Raw genomic sequence first — 19,011 nt, forward strand, 5'->3', positions numbered from 1 at the left:
GCCCCCTTGTGAATATGTGTGAAAAACCAATCTCCGTTTCTGCAGCATTGTTACTCCGCAGACAACTCGACCAACGTTTAGTCAGCCCCGATATCGGTCAATGGAATGGAATGTGTATGGGGTGTACGCATTTACTCGAAAATAGAAAGAAAGAAAGAAAAGTCTTTTGTCCTGATTCCAAAGTCCTGGGAATATATCCTAACGGGCGATCCTCGTCTAAAAAAAATATTATTATTTTGCGCACACACACGCGTAGGCGTAAAAAAATAAATAAATACAGTTCTTATTCAATGACCGCGGCGTTTCCTATGAAATCAAAAGATCAGGAGTTCAGGTTCCTCAAGAACGGACGCGTTTAGGGAGCGAAAATGGTATTATAATCCAGGGTTGAATAGTATAGTATGGTGTGTGTGTGTGTGTGTATATAAACTGCGGAGTGTATAGACTAGTATGATCGACAAGGAGGAATATAAAAAAAATGATCTTCAACTGGAGTCTCTTGATAAAGAAAATAAAAAATAAAATAAAAAAAGGTATACAGGTATTGCTCTATTTCATATTCTGCTACAGTTTTCAATCACGCCTCAGGCTGATATTGGTATATCGCTGCCAAAGATCCTTGTCCTTGATCAGCTTGGCATTCTGCTGTGTGAGCTGCCGGATCATCTGCCGAAGACTCGTGTTCTCCTCCGTCAGCTGCCCAATAATCCCAGTCGCGCGAGTGAGTTGTTCGCGTTCCCACGTTAATCCGGCGCAGGGCAGGATCGATGGATTGGGAGAGGTCGATGCCGTCTCATTGTAGGAAAATTGTCGGAGCTGCTGGGCCTGCGACGGTGCCTTGGGAGCACCGTTAAGACCAGACTGATTCCTCTGGTCACGAAGTGATCTGTGTTGGCTTCGAGAGCTCTATAAACATATTCATAAACATGTAAACGTATTAGTGAAATGATGTTACGTTGTGAATAGAAAATGACATCTGCCGTTAAAAACAACCGTCAGCGACAAAATCTCACATTGATGCTTACCTGACGCTGCTGCAGACCAAGTCCAGCTCCGCGGCCTGTCGAGCGTGCGGACGAAACTGAGGAGGTCGGAGACGGGCCTGAGGTCGAGGGTGACGAGCTTGAAGAAGACGCTGACGGGGACAAACTGGTCGTGCCAGCACTGTTGCTGCCAGACTCTACCATTAGGACGTGTTCTACAATTTGATCCGCCCTCATCCAAAGGCCGCAGCGGGGTCTCGGACACATCACCATTCTAAAATGGCACTGGTCGCGGCCGTGTTGAAGAGCCTTTTGCATCTCCATGATACCGGTGCACCCCGCATCCTTATGCGGACACTCGACACGGATTTGCGAGATCAGATCCGACATCACATGGGCCTTGGGGAGTCGAGGCTGGTACCGGACCAGTGTTCGGTATTGGACATGTTCCTGCACCCCTGAGGTCAGGGCTTCATCTTCTTCTGGATGGTCGAGTGGAGAGGAGGACATACCCAACGAGAATGGGGCTGAAAACGGAGCGGGAGATGAAGTAGGCTCGACGTCAAGGCCTCCAGTTATCGAGGTCCTGCGGCTGTCACCGACGCCAATCGGCTGCACGTTCTGGTCCACGCGTTCGGTTGTAGCCGTCAAGATCGCAACGTTGGATGATTCAGAATGGAGTGTCGACCCGATATCCCGTTCTTCTACTGCTACTGGCAATGGCAGAGGCAATGGCGGAGGAGAAGACATATTCTCTCGGAATGGTCGGACGAGAGGCGTCATCAAATGAGTATCGGCGCGATCCGAATCCATAGTACCCGTACTTTCTGGTGCGGTCAAAGTCTCTTCGGGATTGGAGATTGCTGCAGACAGTGGATCCTGGATAGCAACAGCAGAGTTCTCCTGAGACATGGCAGCAGTGAACGGTACGGAGGTGTCTTCTGCTGGAAGATTTGTTGCTAGCAGATCTTCGCCTGCAACTTCCGCTGATGAACCAGTTCCATGGGATTCAGCGTGCAAGGCAGGCGGCGTATTCCCTTCGTTCTCCAAGTGCTCCCCTTCAGCTGGGACTCTTGCATTTCCTATGGGGCTGTCCTGCTCGGGATTCAAATGTGCGCCGTCCACATCGCTTGTATCCGCCAGTTCCTCCTCCTCCGTCTGTTCCTCCTCCGTCTGTTCCTCCTCTGTCTGTTCCTCCTCTGTCTGTTCCTCCTCTGTCTGTTCTCCCTCCTCTCCAGCAAGTCTGATACCAGCTGGGAAGCGGTGCCGTGGTCTTGCAGTGGAGGGCGTGGGTATCGGAGAGTCGATTGGTGAGGGATGTCCCCTCGCACTGCTCGGTAAATCATCTTCTGTCAAGGTTACAGAGCACGACCGTGCTCGTGCGAGAACTTCCGGATCGATATGCATATCTGCAATGGTAGTCATGGGCCCTTGCGCCGTCGCGACTGGGCTATGAATATGCAAATCCCGAAGCAAAGGTGATATCGGTGATGAACAGGGCTTGTGACTAGATCCAGGGGAAGTAACGAGGTTGGCGCCAAGAGCGGCACCGGAACTTGAGCCTTGGATAGAACCTGTCTGCAGCGTAGCATCCTGAGTTGCCACTGTTTCTGTTGAGTCGACTTCGAGGCCCCCTTCCTCAGCGGTGTCGCTTCCCTTCTGCAACATGGACGAGCTCGAAGAGACTACATCGCTAGTACCGAAAGTGCCCGCACAAAGACCATCGATAGAGCTTTTATGGCTGACCTCTCGATCGTCCGTCTCCACATTGTGGTCTCTCCAGGGCTGTTCTGTATAATCCTCGCGCTCGTTCATGGTCACACTGGCCGTTGTCGGCACCGAGTCCGAGACTCCGAACCCGGTGTGCCCTGCCTCCATAACGGGCATCTGTAATGAAAGCGAGTGTCGTTCCCACTGAGGCTGGCTTGATGACCGCTGAGAGAATGAAGTTCCGATCGAAGAGTTGTTTTGGATGCTCGGAGAAGACGTGGACGACGTTCCGTATGAAAGTGTAGACCCGTTGGATGGTGAGGTCGGGAGCTCGGGGGAGTGCTGTGCAGAAGGTGATTGATTCGAGTCTGAGACTGAGTCCGAGATACTCGTATTGCCCTCTGCATCATCCAAGGAGAGAGGCATAGACCTCTGATTCTCACCCAGACCGAGTCCCAGGCTCGAGGGGCGCTGCGCCCATGCACGCGTTCCCTGCTGAATAGCATTGATGATGCTGTCGTTATCATCGCTGTCATTTGCAGCTTCATCCGTGCAGCTGCTTGGCGATTCAGGATGGTGGTCTGAGTAATGGTCGACGCTGGTCCGGCGGACTCTGGCATCCTGCTCTGTCTCTCTGGCTTGTGGATGAGTGTTGCCTCGACTAAGTTGACGAGAGTGGGTGGAGGAGCTCTGGTTTGATTGAACGCTTGGCCGCGTAAGAGAAGTGTCAATTTGAAGCAGTGATTGTCGAGATTGTGTCCTTTGAACTCCACTCTCAGTGTCCTCGCTGCTTCCAGAGCTTCGCTCATCTTGGCCTCCAGGCCGATTGAGTTGTGTGGCTAGCTGCTCCGATGAGGGTTGGTCCGTGATTCCTTCAACATTGCTGGCAAACACAGAGGAACCTGAGTCTGATCCATGCCTCCTGGATTCTTCTTCTTCCTCAAGAATCGAAGCTGCACGCGCTGTCAACGACCGTAGGAGCTCTTCCTGGCTCTCCTGCTCGAGATAAAGGCGGCGAATTTGTTGCTGCTGCTCATTGTACCTGTCATCTGCAATGGCATAGGAATGAGGTGCCTCGCTTTGACCTGAAAGTCTATCGAACTGAGAGATACTTGGGGCTGAAGTTGCATTGGTCTGCAATCTATTTGCCTGCTGCCGCTCCTGGTGGGCCTGAACTTGTCGTTGTTGATATCGCATCCATTCGCTTGGACGCCGACCGATAACCGCCGTTGTGGGACTCTGCAGCTCTTCGTCGTCGTTTCCAGTAAGCACGGTCTGCCGTAACGACCGTCCGTCCGCTTGTACTGTGGGCTGGACCAGTGGTTGCGTCCTGTCGTTGCGAGCTCCATATAACGACGAAGTCGACGACGACAGTGAAGAGTGTGGAGACAGTGTGTTCACATTGGTAAAGCGACCCCTTACTGTTCTTACATGCTCCATTTCAATCTCTTCGTCCTCGCCTTCCTCTTCTTCGCCAATGGCCTCCTCGCGCCTTCTAGACAGCCCATTCGGAGCAAACCTGTCTGGTCGCACACGCCGTCGTTCCACTCCTGAAACCGGTCTCTGCCCCTGAGCGGTGTTTCCCCGCCTAAGCCAGTCCGATGAAGACGATGGAGGCGCCGTTCCGGTCGTATTGCTTGAGGGCCTGGGTCGAGGACTGATAGTGACCGGGACCTTGATCTGCTCCTCAATCCTGTCCCAGCCGTTGATATGAAGACCGGTCCGACACATAGGACACTTCGGCATCTCCCTGCTCTCCAGCAGCACTGCAATCCGTTGCTGTGTTTGTTGCTGTTGAAGAAGCTGTTGCTGAGCAGGCGAAAAGTGATTGAACGACTCGTAGAAATTGCGGTTCGAGTTTGAAGTTTCAGTGCGGGATCGAGAGCCGCCCATTCTCGCCAGCTCAAACATGAATTGTTGCTGCAGAGGTTGTTGCTGTAGCATGTCATCGTATCCAGCAAGAGCGCCCAATTCATCTCCTGGAACCACATCTCCTTCGGCAGGATATGCCCTTCGAAGTTCGCTCTGGAGCAAATCGTCACCGAAGTTCATTCCGATCCATAGCTGGATGCATTCGAGACAAAAGACGTGGCAACACGGCAAAAAGTGGACTGGGTTCTCGTAGGGCAATGTGCAAATGGCGCACAAAAGATGCGAAGGAACAGCTTCGACTGGATAGAGTGTAACTGTGGTGGGCGATGATGAGGATGACAAAGACGATGCTGCCGCTGACTTGGATGAGTCCTGAGCCATCGAAGCTGGGACAGGCGACAAGAGGAGCCGAAGGTGTTGGTCCAGCAATGGAGGTACCGGACTGGCCTCTGCAGCTGCTGGTGATCCTGTCCGTGCGTCTGACCCTCGACTGCCTATCGAGGTCCGATCCTGGGACCACATCGTCGCCATATTATCGGTGTAGGTGTGTCTCTATAATTCTGTTGAACTCTGTGTTATAAGAGGGCCACAATGTGTTACGGAGTTGACTCAGCGTTCCTGGAGTCTAAAGGTCAAGCAAACGTAGCATTATATTACCTGGACCTAGACCAAGGTGTGACAAAAAGCTTCAGGGGTCGAATGAGCTTCAGTGAAGTGAGGCTGGTGTGACAAGGAAAGAGTGGAAGCAGGGAGGAATTGTCCCTGAAGACGACGAATGGGATCGCTTAGTGTGCGGGTGATGAGAGGGATGGGAGGAGTGAATGCACAAAGGAATGAGATGTGGGTGCTGCTCAAGGGATTGCTTTAGGCAGCGGATAACAAGAACAGAACGAAATAAAGGAAAAGGAAAGAAAGTGGAGAGCAACTGAAGGAGAATAGTGAAGGAAAAAAAAAAAGAAAAAAAAAAAGGAAGGGTCAAATGAAAGTCAAAGGAGGGGAGGAGAGACACAGGATCATGGTCAGGGACGAGAAGCTCGGATGGGATGGTCTGACAGCGTGGACCAGAATCTAAAAGGCCCCGCCTGTTGTCGTCGTCGCAGTGGGAGACCCATTTGCCATGCCATCATACGGTGCGCATTAGTGTAAAAATATACCCAAACAACGGCAGTTGCTCTGGTAAGAGTTACTAGAGGAACTTGTCTTGCAATAACAGACGGGAGGAGCAGAAAAAGGGTTGATGCACTTCCAGGGCAAACAAGAGCATCCAAAGGATGTCAGAAAGTCATGTAATTCAATAGGGCGCCGATAAATATAGACTTGAGCGAGAGATGCAGTCGCTGCTGTTTGGTGTCTGAGAGCAGTAGGAAACAAGTAGGCCAGTAACTGCATCCAGCGTACATGCTGCTGCACTGCACTGCGTTGCATCTCAGGACTCCTAACTTGAAACTCGAAGGGCGACCGTCCTCCAACATTGACCGTTGGACATGAACGCAGGTGCACATTACCATGAACGGCAAACACAGGATTGCATGCAGGTTAGGTGATGGGTTCCAAACAACCTGGAAGAGGGCAAGATACACCAGTCTAGGTCGTTCTTTGTCTTTATGCATCGATCTAAAGAAGATATAGATCTATGGCGAGTTTGTTAGTTGTTGATTTCAAGAATGCTTAGGGCGCAAAACGATATGACAACGGCCGAAGCAGATATTTTTCTTCAATAGAACATTCTCACGTCCGAAGCCAAGATTACCAACCCGGATTCCGGATGACGCTGACGCATCCACGCGTTGATCTATTCTCGTAAAATAACCAAATGGGGCAGCAGGACCAGTTGACGTGGCCATCCTTAGGAACCGCCGAGAACACTGGGCATTTTTTCCCTTTTTTATTAAGTGCTTTGGAAGGTCATAAAAGGGCTGCAGCGATTCTTCTAGACCCACTACAAGCACATCTTTCTTTCACTTTTACATACGCCTCCTCACAACAGCACACCAAGCGCTTCAAGGACACTCATCAGCACTACCTAGATCATGGCCCGCTCTCGCGCTCGCGCTGCCCCCTCTCAGCAAACCCGTAAGGCCTCGACGATGCCTTCGCGCCAGGCACCTCCTCCACCTCCGCCTGCGCGCACGGCACCTCCACAGCAACACCAGCAGATGTCCCCTGCGCAACAACAACCATCATCCATGGCTCATCCTGCACCCCGGCAGCCCGGACTGTTTGGCCAAATGGCGTCTACTGCCGCTGGTGTCGCTGTCGGCTCTACTATCGGACACACCGTCGGCCATGGCATTACTGTAAGTCCTGCCGCTCTTGAAGAAGAACTATGGAGAAAAATGTTGCGCTATACTAACATATTGCTACTCCATGCTTTTTGTTCATTGCTCTTCATAGTCAATGTTCGGTGGCGGATCATCGGCACAGGCAGAAGTACCAGAAACACAGCAGCAGCAGCAGCAGTACCAGCAGCAACCGGCATACTACAGCAATGCTGCAGTCCAGAGTGCAACAACATCATGCGATGCGAGCGCCAAGGCCTTCACAAAATGTCTGGAGGTGAACGGAAACGATATGGGCGCATGTCAATTCTATCTCGAGCAACTTAAAGCATGTCAAGCATTTGCAGCCCAACAGCATTGAACCATGGAATGAGTGCAGCATTTAGTAGGATATCCGCCCATGCGGACTATTGTAGATTCCCCCAACAACATCAACAACAACTTGTAACAACAGCTGAAGAATAAAAGAATGGACTGTAGTGCATTCTGTTTGTTTTGCGGACACATACAAGAACACGACGCGCGTAGATGGGAAAAAGGAAAAAAAAGGAAAAAAAAAAAAGATCGCAGTGTGTAGTGTGCTTTGAGATCTTTGATATATCGAATGGCGTGCCAACTTCATTCATACATTCATATGGAACTGCATGGCTGAGCATGAGAAGGTTCGATGCAAAAAATCATTATGATAGCAATTGGCAAAAGAGCAGTTGGGTGAGAGAGAGACATGTTTTTGTACGAGTGTCAGGTCAGGATGGGCAAAGAAGGCTCAGTTGGAATGCTCATCCGCGGAAGTGGCGAACAGAAGCAGAGAGGTGGCCCGGGCTAAGCACTACGGTAATTAACGAAATGGTCTAGGGGGAATTGGACCAAGGCGACTCAAACATATTAGATGTAAGATAACCCCTGGGCGCGGACTTTTTTCTGTTTGGATGGCTGTTGGGATCCGACCCCAGATAAAAATACTCTCCCTGCGAGAAGAAGCCAGAGACAAACATGGATTTCCCTCCCTCCGCGCGGGAGTTGAATACACAGGGAATGTTTGTGTGCGGGTGCGTGCTAGACTAGGGTAACTACAGCGCAGAGTGGATAGTGTTTATTTATGCTCACTGTTGCGTGGGTGGAGAGACCATGCACCAGCCTGGTTAATAGTTTCCTTCATCCCGCTTGCTCACGGCCTTCACTCCTCTCCTCCTCATCCCTCCTCATTCCTCCTCCACTCCTCCCTTTCATCTTCATCATCATCTTCACCATCACCATCATGCCGCCATTACAGCACTCCTCCTCCGCCTTCGATCTCGCTGCTGCAATTCCCTTTGCTGATCAGACGCCCTCGCCCTTTGACATAATGTTCGACCCCACTCTCACCGCCTCGGCCGCAGAGGACCCTGTTCAGCAGCATCACCAGCAGCGCCAGTGTGCTCCCTCTGCTGCTGCCCCCTTGCCCTCCGAAGCCGACATATCTGCGCTCTTTGGGTTGCCACCAACCCAGACAAAGGCTCCGATGGTTCAGGTGCCTGTAGTGTCCGCGCCGACTCCTCTGGCCCCTCCTGCACACTACTCCCTGCAGCATCGCCAGCACCATTCACAGGAACAGACTCCAATCGCGCCCATCCCCGCGACTCCTGCATTCTACGGAGCCCCTTCCTCCACATCATTATCAGCATCTACAGTGCCAGCAGATCGTACCAGAAAAACAACGGCACTTCATCGGTACCCCTCATATAGCCCGACTCCTGCGACCTATAGCGTAGAGCCCCAGCAGCAACCGCAGGATCATTCATACCATCATCATAATCATCATCATCATTACCAACACCAACAGCAATATCAGCAGCAACAACAACAAGTACAGCATACCCCTTACCAGCAATACAATCCTAATCAATACAATGTCAATGGCTACAGCGTCGTCAACGCGGATTATTCCAACGAATCGACATTCTCTGCTGTGGATTTGACACCCCAGCCAAACCAGACTAAGGCGGACCCTCTGATGCTCAACGGGCCCTCTCGGTCCATCTTTTCACGGTTCGGAAGTGGGAAGGCCAGTTCCCCTGGACTGTCGACCGAGAGCCATGCGACCTTTGCCCCCAAGCTAGCCAAGGTCGCTGCGAGCTATGTGTCCAGCACGCTGGCCGTTACATCAACGTTTGCAAGCGAGAAACTCGCGACTGCCTCGACCAAGATTGCAGATCTCTGGCAGCATAACCAGCATGTCCTCCCTCAGCAGCAGCAGCAGACGCATAATCAACAGCAGCATTACCAGCAGCAAGACCAAGGCAACTTGTACGACTACAACAATTATTACACAACTGCACCAACTATTAATAACAGCAGTAGCTCGGTCGACCCCAGTACATCTTCATATGAAGGCGGCCAAGCGCTCAACACTGCAAACCATAACAGCAATTACAATTATCAATCGTCGTCCTACCATAACAACAACAACAATAACAATAACAATAACAATAGCCCGAACCAAAACAACAATTACGGCGCCAGAAACCCGTTTGCCGCGTCGGCGACCTCCACCCTCTCGAACGCTGCCTCAGTCGCGGGCTCGTACTTGCCCAGTCTGTCCAAGCTCCCAGCTCTGCCTGCTTTGCCAGCCCTTCCCGCCCTCTCTGCTTTGCCGGCGCTTCCTTGGGGCAATAGAGACAAGAGCCAGCAACTCCCACAGCAACAGCCTCACACTCAGCAACAACCGCAACAACAACAACAACAACAACAGTATCAGCAACAACAGTATTCCTCCGAAGGCTACTACAACTCGTACGAGCCATCCCAGAATCAGATGTACCAGCAGCAGCAGCAGCGACAGCAACAACCAGACCTTGCATACTACAATAATTCCACTCCTAGCGATGGTGGTATCCTCGCTGGCACAGGTGCTTGGTGGGGTGGGCTCCGGGATGAAGTGCAAAAGGGCCGGAGGATGGTTGAGACGGGGGTACAGGCCGGAGTGGCGTGGTGGTGGGATTCGGACGCGAAGAACCCTATGAGGAATGTTGTGTAAATCGCCGAGCACAAGGGGGAGGGTGGCTGGAGATACCGAGGAAACATTTTATGACATGCATGAGTTCACGACTAGGTTGTGTAGGGTCCATCTTTCTGTAACATTTATATTATTCATTTTTCTGATGCCCTACCTATCTACTATCTACTATTCTACTTCTACCTAATAATATTTACTACCGTAATAGTGATAACAATAGCAATAATCACCATTCATCGCAACATATACAACAGCACGTATTATGGCTGACATTGCACGCGACATGGGAAAGATGGCGCGTCTCTAGTCGCCCTTTTTGACCAAGGGGGTTGTATGACATGGCGTGGGCACACAAAGGCGAAGCAATTGTAATTTTGCCACCGTTTGCCTGCCGCAGTTCCCACTAGCAGGCATTTTTTTCTTGTGGCCACTGTTGCATGAGGTCCTTTGCTGATATCTGTCCCATTAACGCGTAGGGTTTTTTCTTTTTCCTTCTTGGTGTCTGCGTCGAGATGTCGTTGCCCTTGGACAATTATTTTCGAGTAAGAGGTTCAATCTCTATCTTCATAAAGCGCAAGCGACGCAAAAAGAACAAGAAGCGCATCAGATAGAAACTCATGGAACATCGATGTTGCTGATCACTTCTGTCCAGATCGTCCCTGAAGATTACTCGTGTGCCTGAAGACCCCAAATGTCCGTCTTGACATCCCAATATTAAAGAGCCAAGCATGGAGGGGAATGGATTCGCCCGCCATGCTTCAACGGGTATATCTCAATGATAAGCTACATATGTCTAATGTCTAAGAAGACGACATTGGCTTCTGTTGAGCTGACAAACAGGCCCGCCAGGGCTGGAGAAGTGGTTTGGTATGTTCGTATTTTGTTTTATTCTCTCGTGTCAATTGCTTCCTTGCATTGACGTGTTTCTCATTTCTGGTCGCGAAGAAACATTGCCCGTCGCGTCGGAAGCGTTGTGTGTACGTGTGCATGAGCTGCGTTCGAGGATCAGATCCTGTTGCTGCTGAAGAACGACTGAGTGCCGCCAATTCAAAGGAAAAAAAAAAGCATGCCCCTCACTGTTCTCAACGGGAAGAATAAGGTAGATCTTCTCCAGCCCTGAACGTAAATGGGTCGACTATCAACATTACGCTCATCATTTCTAGCCCTGCAACCCCATAGTTGAGCTGTTAGTAATATGTACAAGTACATGTACATGCATCTGAGGTCATGGCTCTGCTCTCTGTTCCCTGTCCTTCCTTCACCCTCCCCCCTTGTTGCCACCACTGCACCTCTTCTTCGTTCTGTGTCCACACCTCCTTCTCACTCCTTCACTCCTTCACTCCTTCGCTCCTCCACCCCTTCCATCCCTTCACTCCCTCATTCCCTCTCTCGCCTAGTACCTCTGCTCTCTCAGGCATAGCTCGCCTCCAAGCCCTTACCTCCTCCCCCCCCGCTCCTTACTCCTTCCCACCCTCCACGCGTCATTCCTCCATGATCAACGACGCAAACAACATTGTCCTTGCCGTGGTACGGACGATCTCCCCCCCGCTTCATGTGTGATCTCCTCCTGCCCTTCGCTTTCTTCTCCCACGCATCCATACTGACCCTGGCCTCGTTGGTCTGTGTTCAAAAACTCTATCGGCTGCTGTTCTTAGATGGGCGCCGTCGGCAATGGCAAGTCCTCAACCTTGAACTCGATCATTCAGGAACCTCTTTTCCAATCAGGACGTGCTGTCGGTGTAAGTAAACCCAGGTGGTCACCCTCCTCCCTCGCGCGCGTTCTCTTTCTCTCGCTTTCTTTCTCTCTTCCTTTCCCCTATTCTCTTTAATATATCATAGGAGCACTTTCTTCCGTATCATCCTCATCGTCATCATCATTATCATCATCAATGACTCTCAGCGTATCTTTTCTGGCACCTTCCTTGGAAGGGACCAATTGATCATCTGAGGAGGGCTGTGAAGAAAAAGAAAAAAAACGATAACAGCACCGCCATTAAGCCATTAAAAAAAAAAAAAAAAGATGCCGGGCACATCAAAGTACCTCAGTGGTACTGTTGCTCTCTGTGTTTGATCTACTCTTCTAACTCACCTCAACTATGCATTTTATGTGCGTGTGTGTGTGTGTATGTATGTTCTTCTTTGTGGCTATCCCACTCATAGCCTGTAACGCAACAAATCGGCAGTTGTGTCCGTCACTGGAGGCTGCCCGAGGTCGGACGAACGGTTCATATTGTTGATACGTAAGTCCTGCAAAGCTCTCGGAGGAAGATGTCTCGCTTCTCGCTCACAACACCGATTCATGTTTTTAAAAAACGCCTCAAGGAACATTGGGAGCAGGAAACCTTGATACAGTACTGTTCGGGATACAAAACAGGCAGACGTTTTTTTTATTTTTTATTTTTTGACTTCGCCATGGATCGCGCTGGAAAAGAAAGAAAACAAGAAAAAAAAGATACGCCTGGCTTCAAGCTGGGGCGGGGGAGGGGGGAAGACCAAAAAGGATCTTGCTCCTTTTGTGATGTTGCACGTCATCTTCCGACCCAGTCCGCACACAGACAGGTGTCATATCCGACACTGCAGGTGTCTGAACTCTGGACGGACTATTACGCATACTCAAACAGGGACATCAGCTGGATGGGCAAGGAGGCAAGGAATATTCCATAGTGCGGAAGGAGAGAACAGGAAGAATTCTGCGATAGATGTTTTGTACCACTCAGGACATCTGTCACATTAACGGTTGAATCGCGATACTAACCGCAGCAACGTCTTTGATTGAATTCGTAGGCCTGGCATGTGCGACTCGACATACAAGGATGTGGAGAATGTTCATCTGATGGTCGAGTTTTTCAAGACGCTTTCACACGGAGTGAGCGCATTCGTGCTTGTCTTTAATATCCACAACACCAGGTAACCAAGATGTTTTTTCCTTTCGCCTTTCGAACCCTCAATTGTTCAGAACTGAAGGACTAGGGCATCAAGAGAACAATGCTAATAAGAGAGAGAAGAAAAAACAACAACAACGTATATTAATACTTGTCATTGTACGTACTGGCATATAGATTGGATGAATACACAAAGAACATGCTGAGGCTGTTTGAGCGGCTGTTGGGCCCTCAATTCTGGAAGCATGTGGTGATTGTCTTTACACATGTGGACGAGGACCAGAGGGATTATCTGGAGGAGAACATTGACGCGTTGACGGACCCCGTGGACGGATTCGTGAAGGTGATCCACCAGTGGTTCCAGCTGCAATACCACCCACCACTGGTCTTTCTCTCGAACCGGGACACACGCTACAGTCAATACGCACGCGATTGCTTCATGGATCTGTACGAGGCCGTGGTGTCGGTCGAGGGAGGCGCACGTAGGGAAAAATTTACGTGCACGTTCTTCCAGGAGGTGAACAACCGCACGGGCATTGTGCAGGACAACTTTATCGTCCACAGTATCCGATCTGCAGCATCGGCGATCCCACAGATGGTGCAGTCGGGAACGAGGGCGGTTGCGAATGTCTGCAGTGTTATGTGAGCAGAGCAAAGAGGCGAAAGAGAATGCAAAAAAAAAAGGACATAGAAACCATACCATGCTGGTTCCAATAAAAAAAATATTATCTATTCCAACTATTGAAGCGAATGCATAGAGAGGAGAGGAAAGGGAGAGAAGCGAGATGTATCGATGTATTGTTAAAGAGCATTGAAGCGAGAGAAAGGAAGGAAGAAAGGGGGATATGGATTATGTGTTAGCGCCTTGAGGCTCATTCGCCTGGGAACGAAGGAAGGCGAGAGATAAGCTTCATTTTGCTTGGGGGGACCGAAGGAGAACGAAGGTATGGGGGTGAAATAAAGTTCTTTCACTTGGGAGGCCGTTGCTGTGCACTTTGAGGCGAGGCGAAGTCAAAACTGGGCGCTAGCATCCATGGCTGAAGTAGACTGGCACAAATAAACTGCGCACTGCGGATGAAGCTAGTAGAGATTAGACTCAATCTGCCAAGGCAAACTGCAAAGCGGGACCGAATCTTGCGAGATATGCCATTTAGATGAGGGGAGAGAGGGTATCCATAAAGGGGAGGAGGGATGGCACATGGATCCCATTTAGATGTGAGTGTGTGTGTGTGTGTGTGTGTGGACAAAGGCTATGTGTATGTATAGTCTAGAGGCCATGCCATTTTGGGTACGGGTGGCCCAGGTGGAGGGCGAATTAGACTTGACCTAACACACGACAGCCGCATGCACAAGCAGATAAAAGATCCACGCTAGCCTTCTTTCCCCCCTCTTTTTGCAGGGAACAGGTATGGGTCGAAAATAACCCACCAACAAGGTTCAACTTCCATCTCACACGACAACAACAACAAGCGGCGGAGGGACAGAGGGCGAGGGCAGCCCTAAGGTGGCCAAGAGGATTCTCGCTCACACGTCCTCCTACCGACGATGGCAAGGAACAGGAGAAGATGTCAGAGTGTCGACACCCAGCATATCCAGCTTCTCTCTCTCGACGCAGATCTGCACAGTGCCCATTGGTTAATGGAGCTCTATTTCTCAAAAAAAAAAAAAAAAAAAAAAAGACAGCCATAGCCCCCCTGCTGGCCTCCGACGGATAAAAGATTCACAGACGGAGGATTTGGCCCGGAAGAGACCATTGGGTATCTTTGCGAGGGTAATTACATGCCCAGGGACCACTGGGATGGCCCACGTCGTTTATTTGCTGAGAGCTAAAACGGGAATGCCTTTTCGCTCTTCGACTTCCACCCTTCCTGGCTGTTTTCTCTGTTTTCTTTCTCCCGTTCCTCTCTTCCTCCCACTTTGCTATCCTCTTCATATATACTGTATTTTCACACTTTCATTAATTTCATCCGCCCCACTCCTCGTCCTTCTTCTCGTCCCCTTTCCTCGCTCGTTCTCCCCATACCCAGTCTACCATGGAGAACGGCAGAAACCCTTCCTCGCCGCCGTCGTATAGGCCCTCTACCCCTCCATCGCCCTCACCACAACCACTCTCCTCACACTTCAGCACCCCAACTTCTGCCTCGACGGCCTACAATATCCATCAGTCGGACGAACACCTCTCCGCTTCATGGAGACGCAACCACAAGCAAAACCCAAGCCAGGAATCCAACAAATTCCAGGAACAAGACGGTTTCAGTCCATTCAATCCGCTCCTCCCCACCTCTTACAAGGACAAACAGCACAGCAGTGGCAATGCTGAGAATCCTAGTACCAGGACAGTCGTCTCAATTCGCATCTTGGCAATCGTCATCTTAATCTCGCTCTTTTCATGGTTCTATCTTGAGGCGCTTGCAGGAGGCGATATCGAATGGGTTAAAGACCATCTGTCGATGCTTGGTGTGAACCTGGTCCTATCGGTGCTCTGTCTAACGACAGCCCTCACCATGATTGTGCTGACGCCCATGTCGACGACCTTTGCAGTTTCCCTTTTCAGCGGAATCGCCGTGATCCTCTTTGCGCTCAAAAAGTGGGACGACGGAGAGTCGTTTGAGACCCATGGCGCCTACAACATGCTAGTCTTCCTGGTCATCCTGGTGCCGCTTAATGGACTGATCCAATCGATCCTGTTCTGCCGCCGAAAGATGTCGCCTCCAAAGTTCCGACGCTTCATGACCATGAACATCATGGGGACCACGGTCGTGACGACGCTCATGTTGATGTATTACCACTCGATCTGGGGGATCGGAGCCAACGGAGCACATTTGATCCATGGTACCCGTGCAGGAGCACAGCTGTGCGAATGGGATGGTCTTAATATTCCGGCTGTGGATCTTTTGCCGAATTACATCCAGAACTTTTGGACGGGCCAGCTTTCTTGCCCAGTCATAACAGGAATCGATGCGGAATGGTCCCACGACGGCATTTTGACCATCAATTGCCTCAACAAGGAATTCAAGGCGTCTGGACAGCAACCGACGTATGATGTCTTGCCGGATACAAAGTCATGGCCTGCCCCGGATAAGATCATGCACACGTACAACAAAAAGATCGTGGAACGGACACAGAGACGTGATTACACCGAACCCGTGCTCGTGAACGACGATGGTGTCGAGTCGCTCGTTGCCCACTGTGAGGCCGGTGTCTCCAAGATCTTGATTCGGGTCGTCCGCGACGAGGCTGTGCTGGAGCGAGTCAGGACAGTGGAGAAGGTGCGTCAGGAACAGGAGGAGACCACGACTGTGGAGCAGGAAATGGCGGATGTTCTGAATGACGAGACTGATGGGCATGGCCAACGGACGAGGAAGCCCAATGTCATGGTATTGTTCATGGATGCGGTAGCACGCAGACAGTTTTACCGTAAGCTGCCCAAGACCGCAGCCGTTGTCGCCAGTCTCGACAAGACTACGCAGGGAGGACCGCAGCTGCATGAATTCTTCCGTTATCATGCTGTGGGATTCAACACTGATGCCAACTCGCGTGTTGTCTATACCAACGCTTCAGACCGCCTGGACCCTGCAGCACTTCCGATTTGGAAGAATTTTCATGAGGGAGGATATATCACGTCGAGGGTGGAGGACAACTGTGAGGACTGGTCAACTCAATACACGGGAATTGCGACCTCGCAGTACTTTGACCATGAGCTGCAGTCGCCCTTTTGCTTGCCTCCGTACTACGCACTGGACAAGAACCCGTTCTCGAACTTTGAGGGGCCTTATTCGATTGTGGCCAGATGTCTCCATGGCAACAATGTTCACAAGTACGCATTGGATTACATGAACCAGTTCAGACGTGCATACCCCGATCAGCCATGGTTCCAGATGGGTTCGTTTATTGAGGGACATGAGGGTACAGGCGAGGTGCTGTTGACGCTGGACAATGATTTTGCAAAGTTCATGAAAGGTATGATGTTGTGCACATGGATGAAGAAAAAAAAAAGAAAAAAAGGGTGGTTTGTAATCAGGCAAGAGGTACAGAATACGATCATTGACGACTCTTGGTTTTTTATTCGCATCCCATAGGAATGGAGGAGGATGGCACACTTGAGAACACCATTATCTTTATGATGGCAGACCATGGTCTTCATATGGGCATTAATTTCATGTTCACTCCTAACGGACGCATCGAGCACATGTAAGTTACTGCACTTGTTTTTTTTATTCAGGCGCCTTGTATGGATGACCAACCAATACACCAATATTGAAGAACTATACACTGACAACTTACTATTCTTATTTCTTCAGGAACCCATATCTGTCAGTTATTCTGCCGCCGCTTGTCACCAAAAAGTACCCCAGTCTGAGCCGCGGTCTGATGCATAACCAACAGTCGCTCGTGACCGGATACGAGATTCATGCGACGCTGAAGATGCTGGCCTCTGGAGCGATGCCCGAGGCAGGAGACGACGATGATGTGGACGGCGGCGCGTGGAGAAGCGGAACACTGTTTGATGAGGAACTGAACCCTGGACGGACATGCGAGCAGGCCAAGGTACCGGAGGAGTACTGCAAGTGTCGCGCCGCATAGAGAAATGGAGTGTTGTGTAGGTTGTGTAGGACAAGCCTACAGGTGAGGGGGGGGGGCAAAGGAGCGTTTCTATTCTCGATAGAATAGAGTCATTTTATTACATACATTCATATACTGCGCATTGCATACTAATATTAAAATCGGCAGCGGAAGGGTCTCTCTATGTCTGGTTTCTTGAGTAATCCGGGTGCGAGAGCTGGAGGATAGTGCGTGGGCCAGTGATAGTAAGGCCCAGTTGATTGCCAAAAAAGGGTTTGTAGCGAAGCATTCGGGTGATCGCATCTGATAACGCGGAGGGGGAAAAGGATTAAAGGATTTGGGTCGAGGGATTGCGACGTGGGCGTAAAGGAAGCCAGCAGCCGATCAAAGCGTGGAGCTAGTAGCACGAGGCCCTTAGTCCCGAGTCAGAGCGAAACGAAAATCTGATAAAAATTTTGGGCGAATAGCGGGGGAAGAAAACACTCGATCTGATAACCTTACTTTGGCGGATGCAGCATGGCGTATACTTTCATCCTCAGCAACCCGCCTTCGTCCCTGACTGTGGTGGGTCATCCATATACAACTGCCGTGGAGTCACTCGCAGAGGGGGGGCAGGCGAGGGAGGATCAGGGGGGAAAAAACGATCTGATAAAGAAAGAGCCAGCTGTTGACGAACTATTCTTTCTTTCTTTCTTCTTCTCTCTCTCTCTCTCCCTCTCTATACCTTTCCATTTCAACCTCTTCTTCCGCTCCCCTCGAATACCTCACATCCTTCCCATCCACTCGTGCCTCTCAACAGATCGGCCTCACTCAGCAACTGAAACATTGTTCCAGCACCCTTTTCTTCTACATCATTGCTCAAGGTAAATCAGCTACAAACGATCTCCTTCCACCATACCATTCCCCATACAGATCGCCATTTGTGGAGTGGCGGGAAGTAAAGAGACCAACAAGTGACGGGATATGACGACAGTGGCGTACATGTATAGCGCGCAGTGGATGTATTTTCTGTCCAAACAATACATTAAAGGGAAAAACAAGGCGGGTCCACCATGGCGGCCGAAGAGATCCTCTGAGGGAGGGGGAGAGAAAGATGTGAGCAGAGAGTGCGTGCGATAGGAACCTGGAGGGATTATCTTTGATGGTCGAATGCCAGTTGACTGGCATCATGCAGAAAGATGGATAAGAGAAAAAAAAAAAAAAAAGAAGGTTTGCTCAGCTTGTAGCCTTGGCAAACAAATCGAAAACAGCAGCTCTCTCTCTTGCAGAAAAAAAAAAAAGAGGGAGCGGGGGAAGGAAAAATGTGGGGCTCAAAACGTGTACAAAAAAGTCTTTGAGGAACCAAGAGGGATAGAGATGCGTGCGGGGTAAACCTGACCTGGAAAAATACCTTGGATGTTATCAGATTTACACAGTTCGTTTTTAACTGTGTGGGACAAGGTCTGATTCGGATCAAAGACCCCAGGTGGCCGTTCGATCAGATAGAGTCCCCCTGCTGCGCAATGGGCCTCATTGCAGGCGGGGCTGCTTCGACTTTATCCACGAATACGGGTGAGATGGGGCTCCCTCTCGTTGTGTTCCGTGGGTTCCCCCCACTGTCGGCAGGGAACAAAGGAGAGGGGGGAAGTGAACGGTGAAGAGCAGTGGGAGTGGGTTCCTATTTCACCCATGTGAAATCGCTGCAGAAGAGTGCGAAACTCTGTTTTTGGTTATGCTCCCAGCAGCGA

At 50.5% G+C, this 19,011-nt stretch overlaps 6 protein-coding genes across 6 annotated transcripts; 5 read left to right on the plus strand and 1 right to left on the minus strand.

The window, feature by feature from the left end:
• Window positions 1-466: 466 nt before the first annotated feature.
• Window positions 467-5,522, minus strand: BC939DRAFT_178457 (uncharacterized protein). The gene is made up of 3 exons (XM_051550429.1): window positions 5,223-5,522; window positions 1,026-5,125; window positions 467-906 (listed from the first exon to the last, which is right to left on the minus strand). The coding sequence occupies exons 2-3, from the start codon at window positions 5,094-5,096 to the stop codon at window positions 574-576; spliced, it is 4,404 nt and encodes a 1,467-aa protein (XP_051411486.1). The 5' UTR covers window positions 5,097-5,125; window positions 5,223-5,522; the 3' UTR covers window positions 467-573.
• A 923-nt stretch (window positions 5,523-6,445) lies between these two features.
• On the plus strand, window positions 6,446-7,289 carry BC939DRAFT_178534 (uncharacterized protein). Its single transcript, XM_051550431.1, has 2 exons — window positions 6,446-6,862; window positions 6,960-7,289. The coding sequence occupies exons 1-2, from the start codon at window positions 6,596-6,598 to the stop codon at window positions 7,203-7,205; spliced, it is 513 nt and encodes a 170-aa protein (XP_051411487.1). The 5' UTR covers window positions 6,446-6,595; the 3' UTR covers window positions 7,206-7,289.
• BC939DRAFT_178546 (uncharacterized protein) lies at window positions 7,272-7,821 on the plus strand. The gene has a single exon (XM_051550432.1). The coding sequence runs from the start codon at window positions 7,373-7,375 to the stop codon at window positions 7,697-7,699; it is 327 nt and encodes a 108-aa protein (XP_051411488.1). The 5' UTR covers window positions 7,272-7,372; the 3' UTR covers window positions 7,700-7,821.
• On the plus strand, window positions 7,822-10,001 carry BC939DRAFT_178522 (uncharacterized protein). Its single transcript, XM_051550430.1, has one exon. The coding sequence runs from the start codon at window positions 7,944-7,946 to the stop codon at window positions 9,858-9,860; it is 1,917 nt and encodes a 638-aa protein (XP_051411489.1). The 5' UTR covers window positions 7,822-7,943; the 3' UTR covers window positions 9,861-10,001.
• A 1,039-nt stretch (window positions 10,002-11,040) lies between these two features.
• BC939DRAFT_453496 (AIG1 family-domain-containing protein) lies at window positions 11,041-13,470 on the plus strand. The gene is made up of 5 exons (XM_051555931.1): window positions 11,041-11,366; window positions 11,495-11,578; window positions 12,000-12,079; window positions 12,624-12,746; window positions 12,899-13,470. The coding sequence occupies exons 1-5, from the start codon at window positions 11,067-11,069 to the stop codon at window positions 13,365-13,367; spliced, it is 1,056 nt and encodes a 351-aa protein (XP_051411490.1). The 5' UTR covers window positions 11,041-11,066; the 3' UTR covers window positions 13,368-13,470.
• Window positions 13,471-14,754: 1,284 nt separating this feature from the next.
• Window positions 14,755-17,305, plus strand: BC939DRAFT_503740 (uncharacterized protein; the record flags this gene model as incomplete). Its single annotated transcript, XM_051560436.1, has 3 exons — window positions 14,755-16,681; window positions 16,801-16,912; window positions 17,023-17,305. The coding sequence occupies 3 exons, from the start codon at window positions 14,755-14,757 to the stop codon at window positions 17,303-17,305; spliced, it is 2,322 nt and encodes a 773-aa protein (XP_051411491.1).
• Window positions 17,306-19,011: the final 1,706 nt, after the last annotated feature.

This window comes from Gamsiella multidivaricata (assembly GCF_025024155.1).
Source record: "Gamsiella multidivaricata strain RSA 2152 chromosome Unknown BC939scaffold_38, whole genome shotgun sequence".
NCBI lineage: Eukaryota > Fungi > Mortierellomycota > Mortierellomycetes > Mortierellales > Mortierellaceae > Gamsiella > Gamsiella multidivaricata.

Excerpts from the sequence above, each read along its gene's own strand:
- BC939DRAFT_178457 (XM_051550429.1), bottom strand. The coding sequence starts at position 5,096 with ATGGCGACGATGTGGTCCCAGGATCGGACCTCGATAGGCAGTCGAGGG. Across the intron at positions 907-1,025 it reads TTGGTCTGCAGCAGCGTCAG|AGCTCTCGAAGCCAACACAG; the intron begins GTAAGCATCAAT and ends ATATGTTTATAG.
- BC939DRAFT_178546 (XM_051550432.1), top strand. The coding sequence starts at position 7,373 with ATGGGAAAAAGGAAAAAAAAGGAAAAAAAAAAAAGATCGCAGTGTGTA.
- BC939DRAFT_178534 (XM_051550431.1), top strand. The coding sequence starts at position 6,596 with ATGGCCCGCTCTCGCGCTCGCGCTGCCCCCTCTCAGCAAACCCGTAAG. Across the intron at positions 6,863-6,959 it reads CCGTCGGCCATGGCATTACT|TCAATGTTCGGTGGCGGATC; the intron begins GTAAGTCCTGCC and ends TGCTCTTCATAG.
- BC939DRAFT_178522 (XM_051550430.1), top strand. The coding sequence starts at position 7,944 with ATGCTCACTGTTGCGTGGGTGGAGAGACCATGCACCAGCCTGGTTAAT.
- BC939DRAFT_453496 (XM_051555931.1), top strand. The coding sequence starts at position 11,067 with ATGGCTCTGCTCTCTGTTCCCTGTCCTTCCTTCACCCTCCCCCCTTGT. Across the intron at positions 12,080-12,623 it reads ACGGTTCATATTGTTGATAC|GCCTGGCATGTGCGACTCGA; the intron begins GTAAGTCCTGCA and ends TTGAATTCGTAG. Across the intron at positions 12,747-12,898 it reads TTTAATATCCACAACACCAG|ATTGGATGAATACACAAAGA; the intron begins GTAACCAAGATG and ends ACTGGCATATAG.